The 20118-nt window shown below is 43.5% G+C and overlaps 1 protein-coding gene across 3 annotated transcripts in view; it reads left to right on the forward strand.

Annotated features, from left to right (window-relative positions):
• Positions 1-19914, forward strand: part of sema6cb (semaphorin 6Cb) — a 132009-nt gene extending 112095 nt beyond the window's left edge. Inside the window, exons 19-22 of one of the 3 annotated variants that reach the window (XM_028424685.1) lie at positions 2443-2501; positions 2945-2995; positions 6426-6581; positions 17595-19914. In XM_028424685.1, the coding sequence (XP_028280486.1) occupies positions 2443-2501; positions 2945-2995; positions 6426-6581; positions 17595-18931 (1603 nt within the window). In that variant the 3' untranslated portion in view covers positions 18932-19914. The remainder of the gene's footprint in view (positions 1-2442; positions 2502-2944; positions 2996-6425; positions 6582-17594) is intronic. The other 2 variants (XM_028424686.1, XM_028424687.1) reach the window with 2 other exon arrangements.
• Positions 19915-20118: the final 204 nt, after the last annotated feature.

Below are 20118 nucleotides of genomic sequence, written 5' to 3' on the forward strand. Positions count from 1 at the left end.
AGGATCTTACTGTGAGAGAGTCAGGGATTTTTAAGAGCAGAGGGTATAATTTAGTGAAGCAGGTGTGTATATGTGAGCTAAGCAGCTTCCTTTGCTGCAGGTTTTACTAACTCACATCACTGAATCTGACAGCAGAGTTGCTGCTTTAACACACAGTGAAGAGATGATTAATTCTTTGAGCAGATTTTCTCAGTGTTGTTTGTGTCCAATTTAGACACTGTTTGTGCAGTAAAGTATGTTTTAGTTGAGGAACATGTGTTTGTGTAGGATGTGTTGGTGAGAAGTTTTCCTGCTAATTATAGATACTGGAAGTGTCTGTGTTTGCATAAAATCTCTGTGATATGTATGTTTTTGTTTAGGTCACATGAGGAACTAATTGCTTTGTTTTAGAGTAGGCGTCCGTGCATATTTGTACAAAGCGTTTCTTCGCGGATACCGGATCATTACGCTCGAGCTTGTGCAGTATATGAGCCTGTGTCTATTTGATTTGCTTCATTACAAAACGTGGGAGTATTGCTGGCTTTGACGCCGGAGCCCTGCTCGGCTCGGGGGGCTTCCACTCCGCCGTGCATCGGCTCAATCTCATTACTCAGGAGTCGAGCGGATGCGTCTAGATGAGCTGTGGATTTCTGATTGACTTGAAGGTGAAAGATGGTACGTCTATGTGAGGGAGCACAGCGTATCAATAGCAGGCACATTTTCATCAGAGCAGCAGAAAATCAATAATTGTCAGATTGGGTTTCTTGTTGGTTTGAAGTGGTTCAAAAGGTGAATCAAGAGGATTTGGATTACATACTCGCAAGTTCAGAAAGGCAGAAACTGCACTGTGAAAACATTTTTGAAGATCTTTTGTTTTGGCTTCAACTGCAGCTTATATTTCATTTCAATGTTATTACATTTGGCACAAAAGCAGAAAACAGAATTATTTCCCAAAATGTATACATAACAAAGTCAAAATGATGATCCCCTCTAAAGCTAATAGTCAGTTGTGTATCTTTTTTTTCATTACAAGCCTTGAGTCCCTTGGTGTAGTTTGAGGCACGTCTTCTGCGGAATCCTGGTGCACAAGCTCCTCCAGGTTTGGTGTCCTGGCCTGGACTGGTCTTTAGCTCACTCCAAAGATTCTTTAGTCAGATTTAAGTCGGGGCTTTGTGCCGGTCAGTCGGTAACATTTATTTCAGATCATAACAGTCATTTTTCAGGATTTCTTTCACAGTTCCAGACACACCAAGGCACCCCCACAGCATTATACTACCACCTACCACAGTTTCACTGTCTGAAACATAGCCGTTGGTCATCAAATGCATCATCTCTGTGACCAAAGAGCTCTAGTTTTCTTTCATCTGACCAAATTACACACTTCCAGCATGTGTAATGGTTCTCCAGGTTGTCATACCTCAGTCTGGCTGCGAGGTGTCTGTTTCTGCAGCCTGGCAGTCCATTCCTGTGCAAGACTCTAGTCTTCTCTGACAGTTCAGTTCAGACTTGGTTAAATCATTCACTAGTGTCTTGGCAGTTGTTGTAAGCTTTTTAGACACATGTTTTACTAGTACTACTCACTTTTGCCATGCTGCTTTGTGTTAAGGCAAATAGTTGTTATACTGTTTATTCTTCTAACAGATACAGTGCAATTACCCACAACTCACCAGCCAGAGGAAAACAAGTTCTAGTTCTCCATTCACTTTGCATTGTTGGGAGGTGTCTTCATGTCATTTCAGCCTCCTGGTAAAAACACTGAGTGCCTTAAAGTTGCTGTGTGGGGCGATGAACTCCCAACAGGATATTTCCCATTACCATTAACAGCAGGGTGGTTCAGGAGCACATCTCTAGTTAATGACAGAGTTTTGTGTCAGTCATTCGGAGTCAACACCTTTCCCCTCACACTACTTCTCACTGACATTCCACAGTCACACACTGAGGCATTCATTTTAGAGCAGGAAATGTGCAGGTACCAATTTCAGTGGTAGTAGCCTTGATATACTCAAAAGAAGCTACAGAAAATGTTCTGAACTGTACACGGAGAGGGGCCCTGAGGTAGATAATGTAGGACATGACTCACACACCATCAGAGGAGTCACAAAGTCAGGACACACAATAGTAAATCAGAACTTTTTATCACAAACTAACTCTTGGAATTTGCTGAAGACCACATATTTGATGGCACGCAGCCTTGTAGGTTGTAGATCACAAGGTGTTTTTTTCTGCAGGTCTGACCAGCATCTGACCTCAGCCGAACACAAAACAAATTAAATTTTGATACGGTGCTCTTAGCTCACCGTCTCCAAACAGTCCTTCTGAGCCAAACCAATTTTGAAAAGAGGTGCTTTGTTAGAAACGGACATTCAGTAAAATGGATTGATGCAAATTTACTGACAAGTCTCTTTGTTTCTCTCTCGCTCTGTGTGTCTGTGTGTCTGTGTGTCTTTCCTTCTTTGTCTCCAGAGGTGGGTTTGAACAGGACGTGGAGAATGGCTACCATCAGCATCCTGATACCTGCCACGGTGAGATGGAAACATTTATTTATTCTCAGACATTTGCATAAGCAATAAAGAAAAGAGATTTAAATAAAACCTATTGCCTGTTATCCGATCTGGATTGCAGCAGGCACAAGTGATTGGAGTTTGAATACGTTATAATGCACCATTCTAATGTATTTCTGTCAGCAAGGGCAGCACTTTACTTCATGAAGGAGCTTCAGGAGTAGTTTGTTTTCTTCTGCACACCCTGCTGAAATACTGTTCTCAATCTTTCTATGTTAATTAAGCATTTTGCTCATAGACAGCCATTTTATTTATTGCCTCTTTTGCATGTTTCTGGGATGTGATGAAAAACAGGACAAATTCAACAATCCTCATCTTCCATCGAAAATGAATGAACTGTACCTGCAGTCTGGTATATATTAACCACACACACACTGACATGGTTTCATGTTTCTTTTCTCTAGATGTCTTGGCGACGACACGGAAGCAGAACACAGCGCTAGATTCAGCGTATGGTCAGTGGACTTGTCTTTATGTTTGCACCCAATGAATCTATAAAGCAAAAGGATTGTTTTTTCGGTTTAGGTTTGGGTGTGGGAGTATTATTTAGCAGCCTGGGTCACTGCCATGTCCAGGTTAAATTGTTGAGACATTGGTGGTCTACTGCTAGTGTATTTTGTGGCCTATTTTCACATGAAATGTACAAACAATGGTCCAAAGCAGCAAAAGTAATAGTAATAGGCAGGTGCCTACAGAGGCTTCAGAGGTGTTGGCAGGACGGACATAGATTATCATGGCAATTTCAAACTGCTAGTGGTTTATCACAGGGTGAATTTGAACCCTAAACTAACCTAAAGTAGCTTTGGTGCCTAAATTTAACCAAGCAAACATTCGACCCTTATAATGTGAAATTTAAGGAACTCGGATGAATGGCACAATGAGTTGATTTTCACCTATGTACATGTGGGGTGTGCATGACCTTCATGACCAGCCATGAACCTCACGTTTAGGCTTTAAAACTATTTGGTTAGGTTTACAAAAAGTTGATTCAGGGGAACTCCACAATTTTCTTGGCTGTCATGTTTACGATTCATGCTCACTCCACGCATTCGAGGGGCCCTACAACCACTGGAGGGCGCCAAATACACACTGCTCATTTCAGTGGTGAAAATCAACATAGGTGTACATTTTCCTGGGGATGATGGGTTGACTTCAGGTCTTGGTGGTCTAAGTCCTGTAAGTAACTCAGTCTTCTTCAGTGTCAGATTCAGCCTCTGAATGTGAACATCATCAGTATCAGCCTTTGTATCCACTGGTAAAATAGAACAGGTTGGCCGCATACATTTTGACTGCATTCAGCATGGTGGACCAAGTTGCTATTGTGTTTTGATGTGATGCTGGGTCACATGTAGATAGTTGTGGACACCCATGTGGAAGTCTAAGTGAATCCAAATGGTCTTATTAACATGTTTGCATCCGTAGCATTAGTAAGCCAAGTACAGTTAGTCACATTTCCAGGCAAATGGTCATAATGATTTTATTGTTTACGTTTGGGTTTTCCCAGCCAAATTTGGTAATTTTGGTAGAATTTGGTAGAGTTACGAGTTAGTTAGGATTATTCTCACTCTGTTGAATGGTGTAACAGGCAACAGTGGAACAGATTTAGAGTCACAATCCTCCAAAGTAAATGTTTTTACACTTACCTACAATGGAGGAATCTTTCACTGAGGCAGTTGATTGGCTGGAGTCACTTCTGCCTCTCAGCCAGCCTGACAGTTCAAACATTGAAGCCATTGTCTGAAGCATCACTCCTTTGATGGACCAGGAGCTCTGCTGGCCAGGCTGCCTAATGCCCTGTATCAAGAAGGATCATCATCCCTGTCACGTCCCATTACTCCCCCCGCCAGCCACACTGCGTGGCCCCTGGCATGGCCGGAATAGAAATAGAAACGCCGCTAAGCTGGCTAGATCTCACATAAGATTTAGGAGGCGGTGTTGGGACAATTTTCTAACACTGCAACATTAAAACAAGTCATTTTCAATCAGATGGGTGCTCACCAGCTGCATTCACTTTTATCTGCAAGCACCCACCTCAACTTTTAAGGAGTTTTTACAACTTGTTTAAAGTTGGATCATTCTGTCACTGGACAAATTGGGGCAGAAGGGAGCTAATGGCGAGGGTTGATCCAAGACAGTGATTAGTATCAGTGCCTAACCCATCATGCTGGAAGATACCACCCATTATGGCTCAGCAGAGGCATCCATCCTATTCTGTCTGTTTCTCAGAACAGAGGCCACTTTGTCTGCCAGAGGCTTCGGCTTGGGCCTCTCTAGTCCCACAGTGCCTCAGTAGTCTGTAAAGCCTCCCTGCTGGAGGAATTACCACCCAGTCGGTAGTAGGACTTGATGAGCAACCCTACTGCTTAATCCTACGGGTTTCTCACCACCCTGATGCTTCACTGCACTGTTTGAAGTTCTCAACATGCAGTCAGATCTGGGTTTTTTGTTTTCTGTGTGTGCGCACATGCAAGTGTGTCTGTGTTTCTTTTTTCCCTCGCAGATTCACACAAAAAGCCTTTTAAGTCTCTACACTGAAGATCAATTATCAGCTTTCCTTGACAATGAAACACTCCATATGCCGAACAAAGCTGTTGTCACACAGGGGCTCTGTTCCCTGTTTGAAAAAAACACCAAAGGCAGGACGTTTTCTGTCTTCCACTTTCCTGTCACGCAAACAATCAGAGCCACCAGAGGGAATGATGGGGCACAAGCACCAATCAAATGTCCCTCCATTGTATTTTTTTTTCTACAGCAAAAAAGGGACATAATATAAAGTGATCCTACGTGCACTTTCACAAAAACATAATTGAGATGAATTATTGAAGTAATAATGAAGTCTTAGAGCTGTTGTCCAAAGTGCCAGGGCCAAACACCCCCTGGTGTACAGTTTTAATTTGCCTGGTACAGATGGTGAACTGACAGGGCACCTCATTCAGTCTGAACACTCAACTGGCTCACAGCGAGAGAGAGAGAACAAGCCCTTCTCCTCCAGTCTGGGTGTGAGTGCCGCTGAATGCTAACATTACGTCTGGCCTATTAGCACATGAGTCCAAGCCAATATCTGTGTGCTGCTCACCATATACCTCAAGGACAACAGAGAGCTAATCATGCAATCAAGATGTGGAGTGTGTCATCAAGACAAATATGTTTGATAATATGTGGCCTGTGGCAGCTCATGCCCAGCGTGTTCTGGGCATATGTTTGAAAAGATTCCAAATGTGGCTCTCATAATGTTTGCTGGTCTGCCTCAAGGTGATGGAGTTTGAAAGAGCTTGGGTGAGCTGCAGTGTTGGGAACAAAAGCACATTAGCTAGTCAGCTACTGATATCTGTGTCCACTTAACAGTGAAAACACAGCGAGAGCAGACGCTCAGGAGTTTTAATTGTGGGCAGAGTTCAAGGTAAATAGCAGGCAGAGAGGGATTCTATAGAATGAGCTGGAGAACCAGGATTAAATGATTAAATGAATGGTACAATTGCCAAACAGTATATTGTGAAACTAAGAGCCATTTCTAAAACCTGGAACTGCAATTTGCATATGTTTCATAGTGGATCACCTTTGAAAAGCTTTTGATTGATTTGATGTTGATGCTGAATGCTAAAACCACAGTGTGCTGGGGAGCTTTCCATCTCTGTGTGAGAAGTGACCTCACGAGTGTATTAACGTCTGCTCATCATGTTGCTCACAGTCACAATAGGGTCTTTGTGTTAACGGGTGACGGTTTGCTTCCTACTCAGGACTCACCCTCATTTCTCTAAAGTTGATTCTCCAGGCTGATTCACATTTCACTAATCACTCACTCTGTTGCCCCCCCTCCTCCTCCTCCTCCTCCTCCTACTCCTCCTGCTCTTCCCCCCCCCCCCCCCCCCTTCGCTACAACCACAGGGAAGACCACACCCACAAGCGCCAGCACAACCTATCATGGGGCGACATTCCCAAAGGAGGCAGGTGACCCTGAAAGAGGTACAGGTCCTGATCGCCCTCCTCCCGTGGGGGATAAAGGGTCACCTGACTCGGAGCCAATCAGTGTGGAGATGGAGGGTAAGGGGGAGGGATGTGTGTCCTTAATGAACGTTGACCTGCGGGGGATTGCGCTGCTGGGCCCCGATCGCCTGACTATACTATTCTAACCTAGACTAACTACTAATAATGTTTCACTCTGGTGCAACTCTTTCCTCTTCTCAGCACGCATGCCTGCAAACCATCAGTTCAGTCATTCAAATTGCGTTTCCATAGTGATCAAAGACATTTTGTTTTCTTACCTTCTTATTTCGTAGATTTAAAAAAACAATACATTTTCCACTGTGCAATCTGCACCAAGGACTGGATAGGTTATCCATTAAATCAAAAAAACGCTCCTGTTGGAAGCTGCCCATTCAAGAACTGGTGTGTTGGTATGCATGCTAATATGTGTAAATGTTCTTCCAGGGTGAAATATCGCTTTCATTAGCTGACTAACTCTTTAGTTAAACCAATCTCTCAGTAAAAAGTAGAAAGCATTGCCAATTGATTTTTTTCGATCCATATACTTCATTAGTCTCTGCACAACATGACCCGATGTATAACATCACGGCAGCTTCACAGAAGATGGAAACATGCTGAATACATTGACCATGTAACTGTTGACCACGTATATAGGACTGCCACCTTATGTCCGTTGCAATGTGCTCAACACAGCAGCCATGATGGTTTAAACAGATACTGCTCTGGCTCTAATTAACTCCTCAAATCAAGTAGAAAGCCTGAGTCTAAACAACACTGCTCCCACATGCCCTCTCCTCATCTTTTATTTAGCTCGTCGACAAAAGTTCCCTCAGTGGTTCTAACACACTGAAAAAATTAAGAGTATAAGCCAGGTAGATTTCTGTCTTTTTCTCTAGGATCATTCATTAAGGCTCAAGCACCAGGAATCAGTGCAGGAGCCCTATTGGGACCCTTGGGATTTTTTCCCCCAAATTACCACATTTTTGGAGGCCTGAACATGCTCAAAAAGTCACCAAACGTGGTAGGCATATTTGTTCACCCGAAAAATGATAGACTTTTGAAACCCATATGGAAAAATTACTCCATAGCGCCCCCTAACGTGTAGTCTCTCTGGTACATAAAGTGGTACACAGGTGTATCACCTCCAAATTCACAAAAAAGTCTATTGGTCACCAAAAGTGAGTCATTCCACAAACACCTTGATACTAAAATGTCAACTTTACAGAAAAATAAACAGGTTTAAAAAACTCTCTATAACTCAAACATATGGTAGTTAAATGTCTGCATAATCATTGCTTTGACTGACAGCCCTGCCAAACTTCCACCAATACACTTTCTGGCACTCTTATATTTATTTTATTACATTATGCTTAGGACCCAACTTCACTTGCTGCCAAATACATCCCGCCCAGGTGACAGAAATGTTATTCCCCTCACCTGATTGCCGCTGTAGTGCACTACAATGACTCTACACACAAAGAAATAAATTAACTCCCCAAAAACTGAAGGCAGACCCCTCCTTCAATGTATATCATGACAACATATGTTTTCCTTTGCCTCTAGTATATACATGCAATACAAACACAATCACATACAAAATCACAAGCTGTGACCACACATGTGAGAACGAGTTAATGAAACCTGTAGCCCTATTAATGACAGTAAAACATGTTTTATCTGTTTGTAATGCACCATCATACATAACTACAACATCTCTGTTGCTTGGCTAACAAAAGTTTGTTCTTTTGTACTCCAGTTGTTTTTCAATGTCAAATTTATGTTTGTTCCCAGAAAAATGGAAGAATTTACATATTTATTTACATATTACTAAGAAAGCTCTAAAAGTTCTTTTCATTCTTGGGGTATTTGGCAGCAATTTCCTTCTCACTTAAGTTTTTGTTCTATAAAAATCAGAGAATTGTGAAATTGTTTTCTTTGACTAACAGCAGCACAATGATGTTCTATTTACTGTAAAAAGAAAAAAAAGCAAATCCTCGTATTTTAGTCTCAGTTCTCAAAGGCTGCTCTGCACCGTCCCTCGGCTGCCCCATTAAATGACATGACCTATAAAAGTCCAACCAGCTCCTAAATATTTAATTACAACTTGATCTTTATTAGCCTCATTATTCCTTACATTTTTAATTTGACAACTCACACTAAATGTGTCTATGATTCTTTAAAAAAAATGCCACTGAGTAAGAGGATAAGTTTGCTCTCTTGACGACTACAGCGTTCTGCTGCGAGTTTAGGAAGGAGATGCGGCTCATTTGGATGCGATTCAAGGAGGATAAAGCAGCGTGACGCAGTGTTTTGTCCTCCTCTCACTGCTTGCCTGCACAGACACCATGTCAGAAGTCCATAAATCCTCGGAATGTAAAAGAAGCTTCCATTCATGCAGACAGACTCTGTGACTGCAGTGATGAGCTACTCAGGCTTAAATGAGAAAAGTCCATAACAAATAAATAACCAGCAGGGCCCTGAGCCAGGGAGTCAAGACAACGAGTGGATGTGTGTGTGCACATGGGGGGTGTAGGATGTAATAGAAACAGCAACGCAATCTATTTCAGCCAGAGACTGTGACGCTGCTCGTTCAATCAGAGGAGCTGGACGTGCGGGTTGATAAGGCGGTAGAGGAGCTGGTGTGGAAGTAACAGCATCACAGTTCTAAGAGGGCTTCCAATCTCTCTCACTTCCTGTCCATTTCTCCCCAGATGTCTGCTTTTCTGTCACTACCCTCTGTAGAGGCTCGGCAGCTGTGTCACAAATCTCCCAGCAGCCACAAGGTGGGCTGGCAGACAGCACAGATAGGCTAAAAATAGAACAAGCAGTGGAGAGAAAGATGGCTGAACAAAAAGTAACAAAACCTTACAGGTGCCTTTAGTGCTGGTGTTTACTCAAAAACATAACCTCTAGTCCAATGAGGAATAACATCAGGCTAAAAGTTAAACCAGCTTGGTTTGATCCTTTATCCACTGGAGGTAACGGGCAGCAGGTTTTCAGATCATTACGGGGAATTATTTAATATCAATTTTAGATGTGAGATGGATTTTGTAAACGAGATAATGGGACTCTGCTGAAAGTACTACCGCAAACATGACACATGTATCATATATACATATATATATAAAAGTAAACTTGCTTTGATAAAATATCAAATATTCAAAAATGGCATTTGAGCTGGATTCCCCTTGAGTTTTTTTTTACGGATGTGTAGAGTAATAACTGATTAAAATTGTCCATTGAAAGTTTCCCATCACCCTGAAGGGTTCAAGAACATTTTAAATGACACATAATCAATAGTACAGCACCAAAACCTTTCACCTGAGATTATATATATTACAAACTACTAAATATCAAGTAATATGTCTTCATGTATTCATATCGATGAAAAATAGTTACTAACATTCACACTTTTTTGAGTTCCCTGCACACCCATACCGTAAAACCTCATGATGCGCACCAAAAATCCTCATGTGGCTGACATGAGGATTTTAGGTGCACATCATGAGGATTTATCTTGACCAAACTGGTACTATTTACAGTCACTCCTCCTCCTCCTAAACTTGATCCCCTATAATGCACAATAATAACACTGTAACTATAAAAAGTCAAGTTATAATAGCAAGGAAATTATTAGGTAAGCCTGGAATAATAAATCAGACACTTGTTGCTTTAGAAGGACTTGCTGAGGGATCACACACACACACTTTTACTCTGTAAATATATACTTGGCTGTACAGTAGGATGACTCAGCCTTTGCGATTGCATGTCTGAAGCATCTCTATAGGTGTCACGTATATTTTCTTAAGTGCCTGGCTGCTGTATATTAATTATGCATTCAGCTATACATGCTTTTAGAGCACTTCACAATGCACGTAGTGGCTGAGGGCCTTTAGAGAACAGGCTAATGGAGGTGCAGATGATGCCGATACACTGCTTTTAGCACACACCAAAATCATGGGGCTCTTAGTGGACTTACAGGCAAGACCTTCATGCACTCACCGTGCTCCAAACCAGTAGTGACAGCAAACTTAACCCAGACCCAGGGTGATGTGGGACCCCAGTGTGAATATGTCACTGCTAATAGGTCACTAAAACCGTCTTATGACTGATTTGTCATGGAATCAGAAGCACATCCATGGCGGCAGTCAGTTATAGCTTTACATAGCAACAGTATATGTTTCTACAGATGAAAGAATGCTGCACATCACTGCACATGTGACCTGAGCCACATGCATAGCAATGACCAGTCATAGGTCATGTTATACAATGGTCTGTGTTGCAGACTGCAGAATGCCCCAGCTGACCAATTAAAATGTGTATAGTAATCTATAAAGGGCAGCAGATTTGTGCCATATATAACAGAAAACAGCTATGGTTAGCTGTGTATATGTTTCTAACTCCGGAACTTCTCACCACAGTTTTCAAAGTGGTCTCCAAATGCTGTGTTAAATCATTTGTAAGACCTAATGCCAAAATAGAACAGCACTTTGGTTAACATTTGCAGGAAATTAAGCCTCAACCTGCTCCAATAGCTGCTCCTGATCTTGTTCCAAATGTCTGTGGTTTACTTAAGAACCATACTGAGCAGACCTTAGATTTAAAACACCCCCCTTCTGTGAGAGCAAACATATTAAAAAAAAACACGTAGAAATAAGCTTTCTGTAAATCCAGGCAGTACAATGTAGACTCTTAAAGCAGGCTAATCCTAACCACATTAGTTTTATGTGGCTCAGTTATGACCAGATTAAAAGCATGAGGTGAATTATTTCCTCAGATGTGGGTAGCTGTTTTACATTATGTAAACACCAGGGAGGACTAAACTGAAGTTGAACCGGAGCCATTTCCGTCCAGGGGAATACACCTACCGCAGAAATCAGCGTGTTAGCAAAGCTGGACTCCTGTTTTTTTTTTCACCCCTCCTCTATTGTGATTTGACCTTTTTCCTCGACTCTTGCGCACACTTAGATAAAGCAGCATGGGTGGAACCAAAAAGTCAGGTGAGCGGCTAATTTAGCTGACGAGCACGGGGGGGAGACGTGCTCGATAATGGGAAATCAAGTCAGGCGGGCATTTTCAAACTCATTAAAACACTACAGGAGAGGAGGAGAGCAGAGAGTGAACTCAGGCTGAACCTTTTCATGAAGAAGGGCTGGTGTCCTGGGGGGGGCATTGATGCCAGCCAGTTTTCGAAAGAGTTATTTATACTTCTGAAGACCATGGCAACAGACACAGCCTGGATCATCAGTCACTGAGCTCTCACTGCGTGTCCCCTCTAACCACCCTCACAGTGTCTGTTCCTCACAGAGACGTCTCTCCACATTTTACTATTGATTTTAAAGCAAACAGTGACCAATATTTAAGGGGATATTCTCAAACACCCAGTTTCATCACTCAATATCAGAATATTTTATCCACAGTTTTCAGAGCAACTGTTACTTTTATTAAACCGTGTGAAGTTTCAGTGTAAAATATTGAATCTTTTTTTAAGTGTCAGACTCAGGTTGCATATTTGGAACATTATGACAGGACCCACGCAGGTTCTTACATGATTTATCACAAGGTAGGTCAAAACACACGAGCGCACACTTTTTGAAATGTCGCTGCCAATTCCGACTCCCTAAGTCACAGTCGTGTTGTAATGGCACTCATTAAAGTTCACACAGAACTCAGCCGTTTTTTCCCCTTACCACTTCACAGCAATTATAAGTGACATCATGTTTTACTACAAAAACACACAGTGCGACGCACTGTGAAAACTAACTTTAAAGGCATTACACATCCCAAATACTTCACTTTCCATAACTGCCACTTTTAATGGCTTTTTATTTCCATGTCAGCCATTAAGGCTCAGCTCTGCTCTGCTCGGTAAGCGTCACAGCAATCCACGGGGGCCCGCAGTGATCAAATCCACCTACGCAGTTGTCCCGGTCTGTAGCCCTAACCCCTTACCCTTGAATCTGTCACACTGAACTCTGGGGAGAGTTTCTCCCATTTTAACTACCTGCCTGTTTTCTCTTTCTTTTGTATCTTTTTTTAGTTGGACTAACCCTTTAAGCCGTACCTGCCTCCTTTGTTGGATTCTGTCTCACTGACCCTTTTCATTGTCTTTTTGATGATCTGCCTCTCTGAATTCACAGCCGATGGGTGAAACTGTGCACAAGTGTTCTCTGCACGTTTCTCCGTCTCTTAAAGCAGCAGTTCACTCCAAAGGGAAACACCAGCGTGGCACGATGGCCGCCAGAGCTGTAGAAAGAAGGAAGAGCTTCCTCACGTTTTGTGCACGTCTCAAATGGCTTTTTCTACTATCAGCATTAAGGCTTGGAGGAAAGTGACTTTGGTGTGGACTGTTTCTTTAAGTTGGGCGGTAAAGCTAAGATTCTTCCAGTGTCACCAGCAGCAGTTGTGCTGGAACTCTTTTTGCTTTACCGGCCACTGAATGGCAAATAAACTGCTCTTCCTTTTGTTTCTGAAGCAACTGCATGTCAAAGGAAACGGACTCAGTGCATGTGCTTTGCATAGTTTCATGCCTTGTGAAGTAAAGCAGATGCCAATTTACATAATAACAAAGTAACATGTGTCTAATTATGAACATGTACAGCTTCGGTTTTATAATTTTGGGATATCTGCCTCTGAATAATTTGCCTTATGAACAAGAACTCAATCTTAGAATTAGTGGGACAGCAGACAATTTTGAGACGGATATCCTAAAAGCAAAACTGCATGAAAGGTGAAAAAATGTGGGCGTTTTTTTTTGTAAACAGGCCCTTTTAACCAAACTATTTGCCTTATGGTGTTTGAATCAAAATGGTTCTCCTCAAAGCACAGCTGTAAATATTGAAGGACTTCATACAGACAGTGTGATTCTGATTGCCAGATTGCCTCAGCATGCTTAATTTACCAGTATTCAATCAAAGCCGTAATGAAATATATGCTCTGTACGCGTCAGCACACCTGGAATGAAATGCAGCGCTCATTACAACTACTTTTCAATTGGAATGGATCTGTTACATTACACCATATCACCTTAGCTTGTGTGCATATATTAAACCTCATCCAATTGGCTGAGCACTGAGGTGGAATATTATGCAAATTCCTAATAACAAGTGTACATGATTGAATTCACTCAGTCAACAGCCAGAACCCTACACACACACACACACACACACACAGCCCCTTATGCTGTGTGTGTGTGTGTGACACTAGGCCCATGCTCCGTTTGCTAACCATGTCTGTCAGTGCACAGACATCAACTGTTAAAACTGTCAAATTGCTAAAGCTCACAGCGACAGGGGCAGAGCTGCTCGGCTTTTCCCCCGGATTTAAAAAAAAAAGGGGGGTGGGGATTCATTTGTTCCATTCTTCAACCTCAGGGCGTCTCTCAAGAGTTAAATTGTTATTTTTGGTGTGGAAGAAATAAATCTGCAGCATTAGCAGGAGGTGGAGGGGAGGAGGAGGGGATAGGAGTGTGTATGCGTCTGTGAAGCCCGGGGCCATTTTCTCTTCTCATTGGGATGGAGTAGCCATTAACAGAACAATTACATGCACTTGTAAGCTCGCAGAAGCAGAAACTAATTAGGGCTATTCTGGAACGTCTTCACTTGATGCGCAAAAAATAGAACACAAGTTGTTCTCCAGGTTGCAAAGCATTTAAATACACCCTTGAGAAAAATCCTGATAGAGGGGAAAAGTTACGTGTGAAAGAAAAAGTTGTTCCGTGTCTGACCTTGACGGTGTTAGTAGCTGCTCCTTCCTGGCAATTTTTAAAATTCCAGTTTTGTTCTTTAATGCGGAGATATGAGACAATCGAGCTCGTATGAACCTTCAGAGCGTTCAGATTACCGGTAATTGGTGTCATGGAAACGCTTATGGGCGCCGTTTTATTAATGACGTCGATTTAAGGGGTCGCAGAGGCAGCAGCCATTTATTTAATCACACGTGCTTAATAGGAGACGTCACTTCGCTTGTAATTTTGTTTTCAGACTCGACTTCCATCACCTGCAGGAATTCAAAACAGTCAGACCTTCTTTACTTTGCCTCCCTCATGCAAAAACCAGCACCAATTAGTAAGAAAAGGCAAAGGCAGCTCCATGTAAAACCTGCCTGTTTACATAACCTACCGCGCCGTCTATTTTTAACAGTATGGATGCCATCGCAGAGCGCTTCTCTTCCTACGGCACTGTGGAGCAGCGCGAGGGTTGTTCTGCAACCATATCACAGCTGCCGCAGAGCACCCAGGCTTCAAAACCCAGCAGAGTGACGGTCTGTCACTCACCCCATCAAGTCTGCCTGTCTCTCACTCTGCCTCACCCCCCCCTTCCACCCCCTGTTTAAACCTGCTCCTCACACATACATTCACTCCTTCTCTCCCTCTCTGGCTTTCATCTTTTTGCTCCCCTGTTTTCGTCTCTCCTCTTGAACCAAAAACTGAATTTCATCCCTTCATATCCCTCCACCAACTCCCCCCACCCCTCCCTCAGCTGTCACCATCCCTCTTTCCCGCTTCTCTCCCTCTCCTCCACTCACGCAGCCCATCTGTCTTTTTACCTTTTGGCAGACTTGGGTATCGCTATATTAAGCCTTCACTGGGCTAAGACCATGTTAAGTTAACACAGAAATAAAATATGACAATGTTAGAGAGGAGAACTAACTTTGTGGTGTAAACTCCAAAGGGGAGACATGAAGTGAGTGTATAAAGCTTTAAGTGACAATCTGCCCCAGTAACCAGACATTTAAAATGAAAACTGAGGTAAAGGTGGCCAGCGCCTCCTGTGTGTCACCTAGCTGCTTGCCAGCCTGTTGGTATGAATCACAGGGTATTAATTTCACTGTGACCGGTGGCACCATATGTCCCAAATACCCAGTGATTGAGTCATCCCGCCTGCTCATGAAACATGTTATGACAGGTCATTCATAGGCTCGGGATTTGTTTACCTCAGCTGCTCGTTTCACCCCCTGCTATGCCACTTGACTCATACCCCTTCAACCAGGAGGAACACCTCAACAGGCCCCATCATGGAGGGGTGGGGGGGGGTGTCGCAGTCCAGAGGGAGCAGATGACTCACAGGTACCAGGAAGCCACAGGGGTGACAGGAGGCAATATGCGCAGTGACATAAGAGCAGATTTTAAGCGCTCGTACAAAAGCTGCACGCCGCCGCCGCCATCATCAGGACGCCAATCAGTCACATCCAAAAACTTGGTCTCACTGCGATTGTCAGCTTGTGTAATGAGAGCAAAAAAAAATTGTCCAAGATTAAAAGAAGAGGTATTAACTGGTTCACTGCAGCATCACTTTTGATTGCTTCTCCCTCTGGAATTGCAATTATGATTTATGACTTTTTAATGTGGTCATAAGTCGAGGCAATCACAAGAATAAATGGCTAAAAATGTAGTTTTTTTTTTTAATTGGAAGCTCTGTTCAAAGCAGCATTATTTCCAGGAAGATTACAGCACATCATGGTGCCTCTCAGTGGGGAAAATGGTAGAAAAGCAGCCTTCACAATGAATGTAGTCATACATGGTGATGAGATAATAAGTTGTTACAAGCACACCTGCTGAAAAATATCTGCCTTCCTGTTAATAAAGAGCAACTTCATGACCAAAAAAAAGAGCGAATCCTGAATAAGATCCTATCGAAGCTGTAATGTTGACAGCAGGCAGATGACATGCCTTTCCATATATATCAATATATCAGTTTAGATTTCAATCATTTGTGCTTTTGCGGGCCTCTGATCAGATTTTCTCTGTGAAGCTACCCCAAAATATTCCCCTTTCTAATCACATGCACACAGTCAGGAAGACACTTTTGGCTCTTTTTAACACACTCATTACCTTTAATCATGTTCACCCAGGCCCTGCTGAGCTTCTGTAGGAGGTTTTCCTCCCACGTTTCACCCCGCTAAAAAAGAAAATCTTTTAGAAATGTTGGTGTTACAGCACAAATCCTCCCGAAGTTTTAGAGGATGTTTGGTTTGAGACACACCCAGCAGAGTAATGATGATACTGTACCTTGGCCTTGCAAGCAATAACCTAAAAGAACCCATGTGGTTATTTTATTAAAAATGTCAGATGTAGAATTTATTGAATAGTCTAAATTAAATGAGCCTGAAAGAAGCTGGGCTCACTTAGAATTATATTCATATTTCCTTTGTACCTAATACAGAGCTAATTATTGAACTGATCTCCCTGATCCATCAGCGATTGTCCACACCAAGCCTGATATATGCATCATCGTTTTCCATTCCCATTCCTTAACTAAGCTTTCATTAGCTGCTGAATTTAAGGAGCTTGGAACACCTGCAGTTCTTCCCTTCCTCCCCTGCAGACTAATCAGTTTTACAGAATCTGTCATTAAGTGCGGAGTGAAGGGTCTGACACCCCCAGATGGCAACAGCCTCTTGCAAATGAGCTCTGATTACTAGAGGTGGCAGTTTTCACTTCTCTTATCATCGCTGCCTTTCACACCATTAGGCAAAAAAAGCAGAGGTCACAACTCCTAAGGACATTTACCTGGTAGATTTGCCTCCGCTCAGTAACCTTGTGTGTTTCGCTGCACTCTTGCACAGACAGTCCCCTCGGCTTCATTTTGAAAGAATCTGACAACCTCATTTGGGTCCGTGTTGGCAAAGACGCTGCACTCGGTGAGCTATTGGTATTTTTGGCTCGTTCATCATACCAGGTGCTCTCGCCCCTGAACCTCGCATTGGAAAGCAGAGTCTGAGAAAATGACATCAGGTTCCTGCTGCTGTGCTGCCATCAATATTTAAAGCTCTAACTCATTTCGGAGTTGATTTCTCACTGACTGGGGAGTTCTTGGCCTCTGCCAGTCTGAGGGGAAAGGTCCAAGAAAGAAAGGCTGTATTGATCTATTAACAGTGGAAGGAAAGCAAGCCAAGAGCTTAGTTCAAACACCTCTCTCATGCTGTTTCTCTCATAGTGAAGCCCCTGTAAACACAACCTGTCTGTCCCAGCTGCTGCTTGACCTATATTAGCTCTTGAAAATGTGTTTTTTTCCTGTCTGGCTCAGTCAGAAGAGCTCTAACTGTAGCACCCTCCTTCTGTTTTTAAAGGTGTGAGGCGGCCTCCAGAGCTGGAGAAGACCAATCACAGTGTCCACTACACTCTTCTGATCGCTTGTGTTTTGGTGGCCTTCGTCCTTGGCGCTTTCCTCTCTGGCTTCCTGGTCTCCTGTTACTGTAACCACACAGGCCATAAAACCAAGAAGCTATCTAAAGATCCCGAAGCCCCGATCCCACACGCGCTGTCTCTGCGCAGCTTGGCCAAACTCAACGGCCTCCTGGACAGCCAAAGCAAGGACGACAAGCTTGAGGTGTCCTCTCCAAAGATCTACAACTCTTTCTTCGCCAACAGCAAGGAGCATCACCCACCAAGGAGGAATGGCCATCACGGAATGACAATGGGAGACCTGGTCCACCCACACCACCACCACCATCTCCACCACTCCTCCGAGCTCTCTGGGCTGCCTACACCAGACTCAACCCCAGAACTGCCCATTAAGAGCATGAAAGCCTTCAAGAACCAGTGGGAGAAGAACCAGAACTGCAACAATGCGAAGGAACCAAAGTCCCATAACATTGGCTCCAGGCCCAGCTCTGCCCTGCTTCACCAACAGGTCTTCCCCTACTCCCATGGTCTCTCTAATGGGCAGCCAGCACTTGGTCACCTCCACCCAGAGGAGCGCAAAATCCACAATGTTGAGCGTGTCCTGTCTCAGCAGCCTTACTCTGGTTACTCTCAGAAGGTGATGGAGGTGACCTCATTGGATGAGCTCCTTAAGCACATCCATGAAGCCAGCAGCAGCAAGAGCTCTCAGCCAATGAGCCCATCGGGTCTGATGGCCAGCGGAGGTGGAGGCCAGCTAGCCTTCTCCAACCGCATCCAACCTCAGATTCCTGAGACAGAATCCGCGCCCTACTACAGCTCATCCACCTTACCTCGGGACAGCCTCACCCGCCGCATGGATGTTCCACCAGACATCCCATCACACCACCAGTCCACCCTGGAAAGGAGGCACTCCTCCCAAAGGCACCCATTGATGGCTGCAGCCAACAAAATGCCTAATGGAGGCGCTGTGGGTGGAGGAGGAGGAGGAGGGGGAATGATCCCTCGCCAGCACAGCTTCAACCAACGAAATGGTGGCCCCCACCAGCCGCCTCCACTTTTGGCACGGATGAACTCAACAGGCAGCACCTGTGAGGTTCACTATCCCCTCATCCCCAACGGGTACCTAGCACGCCAGCACAGCTACAACGGAGAGCAGCAGGACATGCCGCACAGAGGAGCCATCGTCCGCCGGACCTCCTCTCTGAAACCTGATGTCCCACCCAAGCCCCTGTTCATACCCGCAACGTCCCCAGTCAATGAACAGGGAAAGTACAACTACTGAGGAAGTACACTCTTGGACTACACGGGGGAGTCTCCCTCTTTGTGACATCTTTAAGGAACTTCCCTTTGAAGACACGCTTTGGGTTCGAGGTTGCGGACCTTCACCGGAACAAACACAACCAATTGTGTGGCAGCCTGTGTCACTGTGGACAACAGCCTCAACCAAACTTGTTTTTTCTCGCTTCTTTTTGTCCAACGAATATCTTTGTACCATATTGGTATTGCTCAGCTACTTGCTTATTATAGAACTGCTGACTCAGGTGACGTGACGCCACCTCTTATATTAGGCTGCCGATGTCCTCAATGTGGATTTACAATGCAACTCTGTTTTTGGACACGTCGATGTTTGGAAAAAAACTCCAGTCATCTTGAAGACTTAAAAGCTGGAGGCTCCCTGCGATGCTTAGATTCATGCTTTTGCTTAACCCTTTTCTGATGTAGTGTTGGTATCCAGTCCCCACCCTCCCCACCCTCGAATGTGTTTATATTATGCATGTGTGTGTATATATATGTGTGTTTATATCCACACCGTATATGTATACATATACATATGCAGTATGTGTAAACTGTGGTTTAAAGGTCAGCAGATTCCCCTGAAAGTCATGTCTTTGCCTTACTATACTCCTTCATCTTTGGGCATATCAAACAACTCCCCTCCTCCTACAACAGATTCTCAATTTGTCACTCCAACAAAGCAGCTATACCCGGCTTCTCTCTTATTTTTTTCCCCCCGTCTCAGTCTACATCACAGACAAGATCGGGTCCGTTTATGTTCCCCAAAAATGTTTCTATCAAATTGGTGCTCTACAAAATGGAAACAGACAATATTGCAATCATGTTCTGGACCCAAAGGGGACAGACATGCCATGCCATTTTGGGGTTCATGTGAGGGAACATTATACACAGAATGGACTGCAGTTAGTATAATTATAACTTTGTGGCTATTGGTTGTAAATAAAGGAATAATTACTAGCCAAATTTTAACTGTATGTGTAAATGTGTGCCTTATTTAATAATAGTGTGTGACATGGGGGTAGGGGTTAATGCAAGGGGCTCGGACGGCTACTATGCTACGGTATATTGTAGGTGTTTCATTTTCTATGGTCGTCTGTGTGCATCATACAGTATCTATTGTACATTTGAAGAGTTTCATTCCAGAATGAGAAAACCATCTGATAAACTGCGAGT

This window comes from Parambassis ranga, chromosome 16 (genome assembly GCF_900634625.1).
Source record: "Parambassis ranga chromosome 16, fParRan2.1, whole genome shotgun sequence".
NCBI lineage: Eukaryota > Metazoa > Chordata > Actinopteri > Ambassidae > Parambassis > Parambassis ranga.